This window comes from Entelurus aequoreus, linkage group LG19, assembly GCF_033978785.1.
Source record: "Entelurus aequoreus isolate RoL-2023_Sb linkage group LG19, RoL_Eaeq_v1.1, whole genome shotgun sequence".
NCBI lineage: Eukaryota > Metazoa > Chordata > Actinopteri > Syngnathiformes > Syngnathidae > Entelurus > Entelurus aequoreus.
Genome location: NC_084749.1, coordinates 12,547,088 through 12,559,654, shown reverse-complemented (window position 1 = coordinate 12,559,654; position 12,567 = coordinate 12,547,088). Strand labels below are relative to the sequence as shown.

Genomic DNA, 12,567 nt, shown 5'->3' with positions numbered 1-12,567 from the left:
GTGCCGCTATGTGCATGTCACGTACGTAACTTTGGGGACTTTGGGGAAATATATGTGCCGTATGAACTTCGGGGAGGTGAACAGTACTTTGGGCTGTGGGATTGAGTGTGTTGTGCAGGTGTTTGAGTTGTATTGGCGGGTTATATGGACGGGAGGGGGGAGGTTTTTGTTACGCGGGATTAATTTGAGGCATATTAAATATAAGCCTGGTTGTGTTGTGGCTAATAGAGTATATATATGTCTTGTGTTTATTTACTGTTTTAGTCATTACCAGCTGAATATCAGGTCCCACCCGCCTCTCACAGCATCTTCCCTATCTGAATCGCTCCCACTGCCCTTTAGTCCTTCACTCTCACTTTCCTCATCCACAAATCTTTCATCCTCGCTCAAATTAATGGGGAAATCGTCGCTTTCTCGGTCCGAATCGCTCTCGCTGCTGGTGGCCATGATTGTAAACAATGTGCAGATGTGAGGAGCTCCACAACCGGTGACGTCACGCGCATATCGTCTGCTACTTCCGGTACAGGCAAGGCTTTTTTATCAGCGACCAAAAGTTGCGAACTTTATCGTCGATGTTCTCTACTAAATCCTTTCAGCAAAAATATGGCAATATCGCGAAATTATCAAGTATGACACATAGAATGGACCTGCTATCCCCGTTTAAATAAGAAAATCTTATTTCAGTAGGCCTTTAAAGATATGAATAAGGTGTGGTCTGAAACACATTAATTATCTACCAACAATGGTAATCTACCCGTATAAACCAAGGAACAGAGGCATCGGAAAACATTAAATTTTTCCTGCGTCAATATACAGTTTTGATTGCCACGTAAGGGTTTGCAAAAATAGGCATTTTTTTCCTGCAGAAAACACTTCTAATCCACCATAAATCCCACATCTCATCCACCGTAAATTAGAAAATATTTATAAATACATTATAATGCAGCATAAGATGCACATTGATACTTCATATGGCCTCGTTCCTGGGTTCAGTTCAGTTCAGTTTCAGTTTATACCGAACATGCATACGGTACAATATAGTGCATCACATATTTCCAGTTGTTTCATTACAGCACGTCCGAAAAGGAGTAGGAAGAAACTGAGATTATTTAATCCTACCCCTTTTCATACCGTAGCAATTTAATGCCATTTTCTTGTCCTCTGTAACAGAACAGTGAATAAATAAATAATATACCATAGTATGTAAACAAATATTAAATACATAAATAATCTTTATCTCAAAAGAAAAAAAAGGGTTCAAGATGTTCATCATAATTATTGTTCTGTGTACTTTGTGAACACTTGTAGTTTGAACAGTTTCTTAAACTGAATCATATTGGTTCTTTGTTTTAATTTATTTGGTTAATCCATTTCATAATTTAATTCCACATACGGATATACTAAAGGTTTTAAGTGTTGTACGGGCATACACATGTTTTAAACTAGATTATCCTTTAAGGTTATATTTTGCCTCTTTTGTTGAGAATAATTGTTGTACATTCTTGGGTAGCAGGTTATAGTTTGCTTTGTACATCATTTTAGCTGTTTGTTAATGCACCAAATAGTTGAATTTCAATATTTGTGATTCAATAAAAAAAAGGGTTTGTATGTTCTCTATATCCAACATTATGTATTATCCGAATGTATCTTTTTTGTAACACATTTTTGCAATGAAGGCTGATAAAAACTGATTGAAAGCACCACTCTACATAGCAACTGACGCTGTGGTCAAAATTTGAATTGCCACAAAACACACTTTAAGATATTCACTGTACTGCAATCTGGCGGCTAAAGTAGATAGTGCACCCCCTCACGTTTCATGTGTCAGGTAAACCGTGAAGAATGGAACCATATGAATCCCCTTTCTATCAGTGGTGTGCCGTTAGGGCCAGCAAGGCCTTCTCTGCTGGCCTTCTCTGCTGGCCTAACATAACCAGAAATCATGATCATATTCCTTCCTTTTTGACTGTACTTAAATGTATAATGTATTTATATTATTCACATGTGAATAATGCTTCATAATAGACTGTATTTATGTTATTCACATGTGAATAATGCTTTATAGTAGACTGTATTTATATTATTCACATGCAAATAATGCTGTATAATAGATTGTATTTATATTATTCACATGTAAAAAATACCTAAGTGTTTATTGTCTATTGTGAGCGAACTGTGGTGCTGAATTTCCCCCAGGGATCAATAAAGTACTTTCTATTCTATTCTAAAGATAAAATTATTTTTTTAATTTACTTTCCCTAAATATCTAGAATTATTCATATTCTCTTCATCTCATATTATGCTCGTTCCAGTGTTGTTGTTTTTAGTTTTAGTTTGTATCCAATCAGAATTCAGCTAGCTTATGTTGCCATGCTGTACCAAATCTGCCAGACGCCTTCAGAATCAACAATGCGGGCGTCCGTGCACTGTAAGCGAACGGGCACATACAGTGATAAACAGTGTTCGTCAGTAAGGCCTTCTAGATGGCCTCATGTTGAACATGACATTTACGTGTCCTGTGATTGGATACTCATCAGGACCGTTAGTGGATGGATTTAGTTGTTCTGTTACAACTAAGAGTTGTAAACTCTTGTTGTTAAAGTGTGTCATGCTTGTCATTTCACTAACATTGTTACATGTGTATTTGTCACCATCATGTGGTCAGGGCAGTTAAAATATCTTTGAGAAGTGTGTACTTTGAATCAAAACAATTTTTAAATGCGCCAAAAAATAACCTGTTTTGTATACCGTTGATGTGATTCAATGAACAGTAGGGTGTAAATGTGTTCCTGTATAGTATTTTTCCAGCAATGATCATGTGGTGACATCAATTATGGTATTTTGAGAGGTAATCATTGAAGTCGGAGATCACTGAAGGCCTAGTTGGGAAACGCACGGCCCGCCACTGCTTTCTACGTACATGTACTATGCAAGGATTTTATGTCAGTGCAAGACGACAGTGCCCTGGTGCTTGTTATCTTTCTGATGTACTGTAGTTCTGGTAAAAGTTCTGCGGTACCTTAGTTTTTATATGCCCCGGTTTTAGTATGATTTATTTTTAGGCAACATTTTTTTTCTCAAACTGTCTCGGCTTTCGTACACGGATTTAGTACAATTCAACAAGTTTGTGACTTGGGCCCAGTACAACAGTAAAATAACCAATCATAAAACCAAATAAAGTTGTATCACAGAGTTATAGTCCAATCAAAGTTAGCAACAGCCTTAGAACCCACATTTGCAGAGTGTCAATGAACGCACCACATTGCTACCTAAGTCTAGCCAAACAATCAATGGCAATATGACGAGAGAGTAAAGCAATCTCTTACATGAGTGATTGTATAATTTGATGGAAACAAAGTTGTGTGAGCACACAGCTGTTGTCCATGCGTTCTTGGATATAACAAGAGTGACAGTATATTGATAAATAAGGTGAGAAACACTAACATATAACTTTCATAACTTTATCAAGAAAGAGATGCAATTTCTGGCCGATGTGAAGATCTCAAGTACTGTTACAAACATACACAGTCTGTTACAAACATACACAGTCAAATAAAATGACGCTTTTAAGAATCTCTGTGTCTGTGACTATAAATGTGTAGTATCCACTGGAATATAACTAACCCAAGCTGCTGAGTGTGATGTAATATTAATTCCCCATGTTTGCTCCAGCTGCGATAATAGTCTCAGTACATTTTCATAATACACAGAGTCTAGGAAGTTTAAGAGCTTGCTAGGACTGACCTATCACTTCGTTGATTGTCTCTATCAAAAGAGACTTTGAGGTAAAATGCGGGCAAATAGAAGAAGAGCTTTAACATATCAGTCAAATTAGGTAAGTTTAAATGAAACTATTCTGTAAGGGGCAATAGAAAGTTGCAAAGGGTATGCGACGACATTCCAAATCTATAAATAAAACCATGAAGCAGCCTCAATCGTAGTTTATCTCGCATTAACTGAACCCGAATCAGCGTGTGAGTGTGTGCGCAAACTTTAATGGCGAATCAGTCATGCAGTAAGTGCTTCAGATGGAAAAATGGCAACACCTTGCAAACCCAAGCCAGTGATTACTGTAACTGTTTCAATGGGCTGAGCTGTGACTTTGCAGGCGTCGCCATAAGTGCTGCATTTCAAAGTTGTATCACGCCATCCATTTAACTACTGTACATTTGAAGATACAATGTCAGGGTTAGGCACATATTTTTTAATACAGATTGTACAATACAGATAAGCTACGTACATTCACTACAATGTGGAAAATGTATTGGGGGACCCACTGTATTAATTTAATAATAACTACCGGTAACTAAGCAGATATAATGTTTGATGTTACTTACTCACATAAACTGGTGTTTTGTGGACCACTTTCTACAACAAGCAAATACCTGTGCCTTTTGTTAATGTAAATGGCTCTAGCTTTTCTGTTTGCTCAAATAGTGTATGTAATATTTTACAAATAATAATAATTACACTTGTGTATAAGAAGTATAGGTATAAGTCATTAAGAAGTGTAGGTAGTTCTCAATAATGGTTAATCACATTAGATAAATGCATCAGCACTGGACATGAGTTCAGGACAGCTGCTCCTTAGAGAAGGCAGAGCACAGTATAATACAACAAATCTAAAATTAACCAAACAATCTTCAAAAAAAGTGAACATGAAAAAAAAGGATTTCTACTTGAAAGGGTTTTATTTTTTCTCTCTATGTGCACATGGATTGTGGATGAAAAGGAGCAGATATGTATTTTGATGATTTACTGTGAATTATGTAATGCTGCTACCATGGCCACAACATAGTTTTATGACATTATGGAAATGGTAAAGCAGCACAGTGGTACATGGGGTGATTTCTGCTGTCTTACAGCACAAAGGTTTAGGATACAGCTTAAAATGTCAATGTGGATTTTGCATCTTGTCACTGTTATAACACAGGTATCTCCTCGTTATCTTCCTCCCACAGTCCAAAAACATGAACATTATGCCCAGTTAATTAAAACTTTGAAAGGTGACTGGGGTAAAGATGTGAGTGTGAAATGTTGTCCTTCTTTATGCGTCGGCCTTGCAATTGACTGCTGATCAGTCCAGCGCTCTAATTTTTCTGTGAAAGCAATAGTCTATTTGGGTGGATGGAATTGAGAAAAAAAAAAAGTATTTTGTAATTGTTTTCACTGCGAGCAGCTAAAAGCTCAATGGAATGCATTCTTGTAGCATTTGTGTTTTATGGATCCTTAATCTAGAAACATAGGTGTACAGTGGCATCTTGATGTTTGTATGCTGCATTTTTGTAGTATTCGATTTTTAAAAATTACTGGCAAAAATATGTCTTGTTTTTTGTCTAACATACTAGTCTGTTTGCACGTTGTAACGAGTTTCCAAACAAAGAATCCCACACATAAGTGGCTCAGTCTCTGTGAATAATGGATAGTGGTTATATTATAAGTTAGGACACTGTAGATTCCAGCTAGGGAATCCTTTAATCATCTTTACTTATATGTGTGTGCGAGTGGTTTATAGTATAAATTCATAGAGTGCACACATAACGATGAACAACTCAGTTTTCTCCTTTCTTGCTCTTATCAACCATTGTGTGCCCTGTGCTGATGCGGCGTTCAAGCGCACTGTGTATTTCTAAGTGTTGGGAGAATTAGCCTATAGATCAGTGGTTCTCAACCTTTTTTCAGTGATGTACCCCCTGTGAATTTGTTTTTAATTCAAGTACCCCCTAATCAGAGCAAAGCATTTTTGGTTGAAAAAAAGCGATAAAGAAGTAAAATACAGCACTATGTCATCAGTTTCTGATTTATTAAATTGTATAACAGTGCAAAATATTGCTCATTTGTTGTGGTCTTTCTTGAACTGTTTGGAAAAAAAGATATAAAAATAACTAAAAACGTGTTGAAAAATAAACAAGTGATTCAATTATAAATTAAGATTTCTACACATAGAAGTAATCATCAACTTAAAGTGCACTCTTTGGGGATTGTGATAGAGATCCATCTGGATTCATGAACTTAATTCTAAACATTTCTTCACAAAAAAAGAAATCCTTAACATCAATATTTATGGAACATGTCCACAAAAAATCTAGCTGTCAACACTGAATATTGCATTGTTGCATTTATTTTCACAGTTCTTTTTGACAGACATTTAAAAAAAATCTCACGTACCCCTTGGCATACCTTCAAGTACCCCCAGGGGTACGCGTACCCCCATTTGAGAACCACTGCTATAGATCATGAGGCTAAAGAATGTTGCCAGTGTCAGAACATTAATAAAGAAGGTAAGAAACACTAGTTATATGTGGTAAATTACAAAGGTAGAGTCTTTTACAATAGGATTGCAATAAAAAGGTTCCTAAAACACAGGTTGCAGGGGGAATGGTTTAGGAGAGACAAAGTACATATAGTGTTCCATGCCAGTGTATGTTAGTAATTGTTGTACCTGCTACTGAAATTTACAATAACGTTCAAGTGAGCAAGTACAGAGCTGTAACTTGTCTACTCTTTAAAGTTAGGTTTGTAACAGACTAGAGCAGGGGTGTCAAACTCATTTTAGCTTGGGGGCCACATGGAGGAAAATCTATTCCCAGGTGGGCCAAACTGATAAAATCATGGCATAATAATTAAAAAAAATAAAGACAACTTCAAAATTGTTTTCTTTGTCTTACTTTGGCCAAAATTAGACCAAGCACAATCTAAAAATGTACACATTACAAATAATCCTCTTGGCAAAACACTTCAAGTTAGTTGAAAATTCTGAGCAAAAAATTGGTGCAGTTTCTAAAACACTATGAGGAACACTATGAGCTTAGACATTTTACTCAATGTATTTACAAAGCCATTAAACTGTAAGCATTTCCTGTTTAGCATTCTCATGTTGGCAGTTCATCATTAAAAATGTGTTTGGAGAAGCCACAGTGTTTCCCCCTACCGGCAGAAACTTGTGACCTCCAAAAGTGCCACAACACAAATGTGAACATGGTACATTCAAGCATAAAATATAATAGAACAAACAACAAATGTAGAAACTCACATTTTTACAATGGAGTTCAGGGTGCACATCGCACCATCAACCAATTGCAAGTGTTGCACGGAACTCTAACTACGAGAAAGATGATGGTCATGTTGACTTAAGTCTTTGCATCTTACCATCTTATTTTATCTGTTGAGTGGATTATTTACAATACAATTTTTTATTGTGCTTCGCTACAGCATTAGTCAGCCGCCAGCCACAACAGGAGCATCTGATTTTGTGCACCTGCGCTGACTGGAGTAGCTTCAGCCAATCCAGAGGGTGCTTACATGTCATGTTTAAACAGTGTAATGTGGGTTACACTGGAATTGCTATTGTGACATATGTACACATTTAGAATAGCAGTTTCTTTCATTAATAAATTGCAGCTCATTTTTATACTCAGCAAACAAATATTGCGGCACGCCGGCCGGATTAAACCTGTTTGCGGGCCTGATATGTCCCACGAGCCATACATTTGACACCCCTGGACTAGAGCAAAACCGCATTTATGTGGTTCAATATTGCAACACACATGCAATGACAAAAGCATGAAACCACATTCGAGGTCAGCTGTTACAACATATTTTAGGTGTGATATAGGGCTGCAACTAACAACTATTTTGATAATCGACTAGTCATCGACTATCTTAGCGATTAGTCGAATTATAAAGCATACACATATTCTAATTTAGCCATCAACTTTTGAATTCAGCTTGAGATATTTGTACGCATTCGCTTACTAACAACAAAGGTGAATAATTTGTTCATAAATATGTATTTTTACTGTAACTGCTGCTCATTAGGCTGTTAAAATATTGTAATAACTATTAAACTTTTGTCCACTTAAAAGTAAGCACAGGAAAAGTCACAAAATAAAATAACAAAACTAATATGTTCAAAAAAGAAATAATAATGTATTTAAAAAGATGCACACTGATATATTAACTCCTGGCATTTTTAGCACTCCGATAGACTCAATGCAAATATGTGTATCATTGATTAATTCTTAACATTTAGCTATCTATCTAATAGATTGTATGTTTAATCTTATGATACTGGCACATTGGTGCCTAATGTTTAGTGTGTGTGTGTGTGTGTGTGTGTGTGTGTGTGTGTGTGTGTGTGTGTGTGTGTGTGTGTGTGTGTGTGTGTGTGTGTGTGTGTGTGTGTGTGTGTGTGTGTGTGTGTGTGTGTGTGTGTGTGTGTGTGTGCGTGCGTGCGATTGCGTTCGATATTGTGCCTTTCTTTGTTGCATTACAAATTGACGCTGCTTTAAAAGCACTTCAATTGATTTAAACTAAGTTTGGCTCTTTGACTTTGGCTAAAATGACATTTAAATTTGTTTTTCACACAACTTCGTCTTACACTTGTTAGCTAGCTAGCAAGGTAAGGTACAAGCTAACTGTCTAACTGAGTTGAGACCGCATCCTCCAGATGTCCGACATTCATCCACTTTTAATGCTCCCATATCACAGATATAGTGTGATAAAAGCAAAATATGCTTTGGAAAATTGGCAAGGAATTCATATTTTTTTAACAACAATAGGAGGAAATATTCCCACACTTTACCAAGTTTTCAGCCGCGATGTAGATGCGAGTGGCGGTGCAGACGCGTGTCTGCAGGGCGCGTGCCCTATGGAAAAACACGAGCGGAGACGTCACGACGTATGTCGACAAATGTATTTGTCTGCGACAAATTTTTTTATTGACATTTGTTGACAATGTCGACGAATCCTGGACATCTAGTGGGATATACTTTTTAATTATTATCTTTAATATATTCTACTTTATATTAAGTTTGAAGAAGATCAGTGGGATATTCTGACCTTTTTAACATCCTGTGTTATACTATACAAACCGAATATAGGATCTGGTTTAGTGTTGCTATCCCTGGGAATATGTCATTATTGAGTAGTGTGTGTATGTTTATAGTATGTACATGAACTTAAGTCAATACAATACACTGTACACTGAAATTCATCTGTTCGGCAAACTCGTTTTAACTTTTTTGTAGCGATATTTTTATTCAATATGGCCTAACCATCTCATGCCATTGGTCTGTTGATCTAAATTCAAACTTTGCCATGCAAAAAATCTCAGCTTATTGTGTCTCATACAATGTCCGAGCTCATTTCCATCAAATAGTTCAATGACGCACACAGCTGCCTAAACCTGACTTTAAACAGTGTCTGCCAATGTTATGAAAGAGACTCGAACTAGGAGTATTTCTAATAACTTGTTTGGGGACCATCCTAGTCACGACTGTTGTGTCCTTGGGCAAGACACTTCACCCTTGCTCCTGATGGGTCGTGGTTAGGGCCTTGCATGGCAGCTCCTGCCATCAGTGTGTGAATGTATGTGTGAATGGGTGAATGTGCAAATAATGTCAAAGCGCTTTGAGTACCTTGAAGGTAGAAAGGCGCTATACAAGTATAACCCATTTACACACACTTACATACATGCACGCACGCACGCACGCACGCACACACACACACACACACACACACACACACACACACACACACACACACACACACACACACACACACACACACACACACACACACACACACACACACACACACAACACAAAAACCCATCTTAAATTACACTTCCCAAACTGATCCCCTGCCCTCCCTCGAGCAAATCCACACACACACACACACACACACACACACACACACACACACACACACACACACACACACACACACACACACACACACACACACACACACACACACACACACACACACACACACACACAAATAGCATGTGACTTGTGTTACCTGGTTTGAAGTAATACAGTCAGTGAAGGCACTCCTTTTGGAGAAGAACATAAGGAGCTGTTGCCAGCGGGAGGAGGATGTAGAAGGAGAGGAGGAAGCAGGAGACGAGGTGGAGGGGGAGGAGTTGTGTGGAGGTGCTAGCTCCTCGGAGGAGCCACGTTTGGGTCCGAACTTTTGCTTGACTCCTATCCCTGCACCTTGACCCCCAGAGGTTCCACCCCCTCTCCCACTGCGGGGGTAAAGAGTATTGTTCCCAAAAATATAGTTCATCTTCTCTGCTGTCTGCTTTAGCTTTTTTTCATCTGAATGTCAATCAAGAGTTCATCTTGTACCACTTTTCCATTGCTTCATGAGTTGATGTATTTTCCCTAGCCAGTATGGATTTGCCATCAACGTGATAGTACAACCTTGTCACGCTACTTTAACCACATTTTGCAAATAATTAATGTGGCGTTTGTATGTTCAATTTCCTTTTACCAATTCCCATTGCTTGTGTCTTCTTAAGCTCCCCAAATATCACAAGAGCAGCTGGCAATCAAAGAGATTCGCATGAGGTAGGAAGTAAAAGCGTCCATTTACAGTTGGAACATCAGGCTTTCTTTGTGCGTCCAGTCCATTTGATCAGCAGCTTTTCGTCCATCAATTCGTCCATTGTCCCAACTTCTTCCTAGCTTGGAGAAAGCTTAAGCATCGCCATTTCTTGAAATCTTCTCTCTTGAACCCAACCATCAACAAATGGCAAGATATAGAGTGTGGGCTGCACAACATATAAATAACACTTGATCATTTAAAGGAACTCACTCTTCTTCTCTGTTCTCCTCCAAACCCACCTCCTTACCCACTTCCTTCTCTCCTCTCTGACTGATGTTTCAAGGAGATGGCCGGTCAGTCGCCCCTCTGCCTTTTTGTGCGCACCCATTAAAAACGATTGGATGGAGTATGGGGCAGATGAGTAGCTGGACAGATGCAGGCATTCTGAAGTGGGAGGATGGGTTAAAGAATCATGCTGCAACTCTTCAGCTTCTACCTCGTCCCTCCTACATATCTCATCTCACTCTAAGTCACTCTCTTCCCATCTCTCAGTAAATTATGCTGTCTCTCTTCCTCTTTTCCGAGCTCACCTCCACCCACTCTCTCTCTCTCTCTCTCTCTCTCTCTCTCTCTCTCTCTCTCTCTCTCTCTCTCTGCTAAATTGTCTTATAGAGTCTTTTGAAGCTGCAATTTGACACCTCTCAGCCTTTGTCACTGGCAGAAACCATTACTAGTTAAAGCCACGCCTTTGTGCTCCAACAACCAACGATATGGGAAAATCTGTTCTAAATGCACTCTCATTAAAAGACACGTATGTGTACCTGCACATACACATGGATTGATGCTTGTTGCTGGTTGTCATGGTAATAAATATATCAACATCGCCAAAATGTGTGTAAAATTAAAGATGTTCACCAACAGTAGTTGCAGCCACATAGATTTGCGGCACCAAACAGGTTAACTAATGTCGTGACATAAGCAAACATCACTCGGTAGGCTGTTTTAGTGCTTGCTTATGTTCTTCTTCTTGGGCTTTTTCCAGATATTGCATCACCCAGCTCTCCCACACATTCACACTCACTTTCTCTCACACGAACATACACCCAAAAACACACAGACTTGCATGCTTAGACTCCAACAGGATGTTTCCGGGCAAAGATTTAACCCGGGAGCAGACAGCCAGAGTCCTCAAAATAATTTTTGCGAGTACAGCAGGAAGACTTTTCCAAGCGTTTAATCATCATGCATGCATCTGGAAAGCACAAAGTCAAGCGTTATCAGAACAATTTCACACTTCCCTTTGCTGAAGTTAGAGTTTAGTAGCAGAATTAAACTGATTCGTATCAGCATTTTTTGAATCCTGAGTTAACAATTGGCCAAACAGATCAACAGCTATTGTATCGTCCCTAAGGATTAACTGCAAGTGGCTCAGGACCCCTGTTACAGCTTCCTCCTGTGTTTCCTTGGGAACCATAACTATGGCAACAGCTTCCTGGTCCTGATTTACACCTGGTACTGACTGATAAACGTATTGTTTCTAAACATCTAAAGAGATGTTTCATGATATTTACCTTATGATAACAAATCTGCTCTAGTAGAATATGAAAAAGGCTTTGAGGATTTTGAGGGCAGTACTGCCGTAGGATGTCTTTCCTGACAAGATGTAAAAAAGTGTATGGGAAGCATGTATGCAAAGATGTTACACTGAACATGCCAATGATATTGTTCTTATACAGATGTTTGTACTGATGCAGCTGTTTTTGTTCATTATGTAAATAATCCTTATAGCACTAAAGTATGTTCAATACATATAGTTTATCACACAAACTTTGAATGAGACAGTGGGTCACATAAAGAGGTGGTTTGCAATTTGCTAAAATTTACATTTGTCAAACTAAAACATATAATGAAAACACCACCAGGTAGCTTGTGTTATCATTAATGCTTATAAAAAAACAGATTGAATAAATAAATGCCTATATTTGCCAAAATGATCAATTATATTTTGTAAAACATGTCGTGCCCCATAGATAGGAGAGACCTCTGCATACAGAAGAGTTAAAAGAACGGATGGCTGCCATTCAGAGTTTAAACAGTTGAAAAAAAATTACTCCAAACACCACCCTTACGCCTTGGCTTTGTTCTTTTTCTCTGTGTGTGAAGGTTTGAACCAGGGAGAAGACTGGTAACAATGTTTAAACGTGAGTGCTCTTTTAAGCATCTACCTAACCG

General features: G+C 38.2%; 1 protein-coding gene across 6 annotated transcripts in view; it reads right to left on the bottom strand.

Moving 5' to 3' along the window:
* Positions 1-12,567, bottom strand: part of LOC133635118 (discs large homolog 1-like protein) — a 210,285-nt gene that overhangs the window by 101,891 nt on the left and 95,827 nt on the right. Inside the window, exon 1 of one of the 6 annotated variants that reach the window (XM_062027919.1) lies at positions 9,805-10,872. The exons of the other annotated variants lie outside the window; for them this stretch is intronic. Within the exon in view, the coding sequence (XP_061883903.1) occupies positions 9,805-10,074 (270 nt within the window). The 5' untranslated portion in view covers positions 10,075-10,872. Of the gene's footprint in view, positions 1-9,804; positions 10,873-12,567 lie in introns of those variants that run through there. 6 annotated transcript variants of the gene reach the window in all.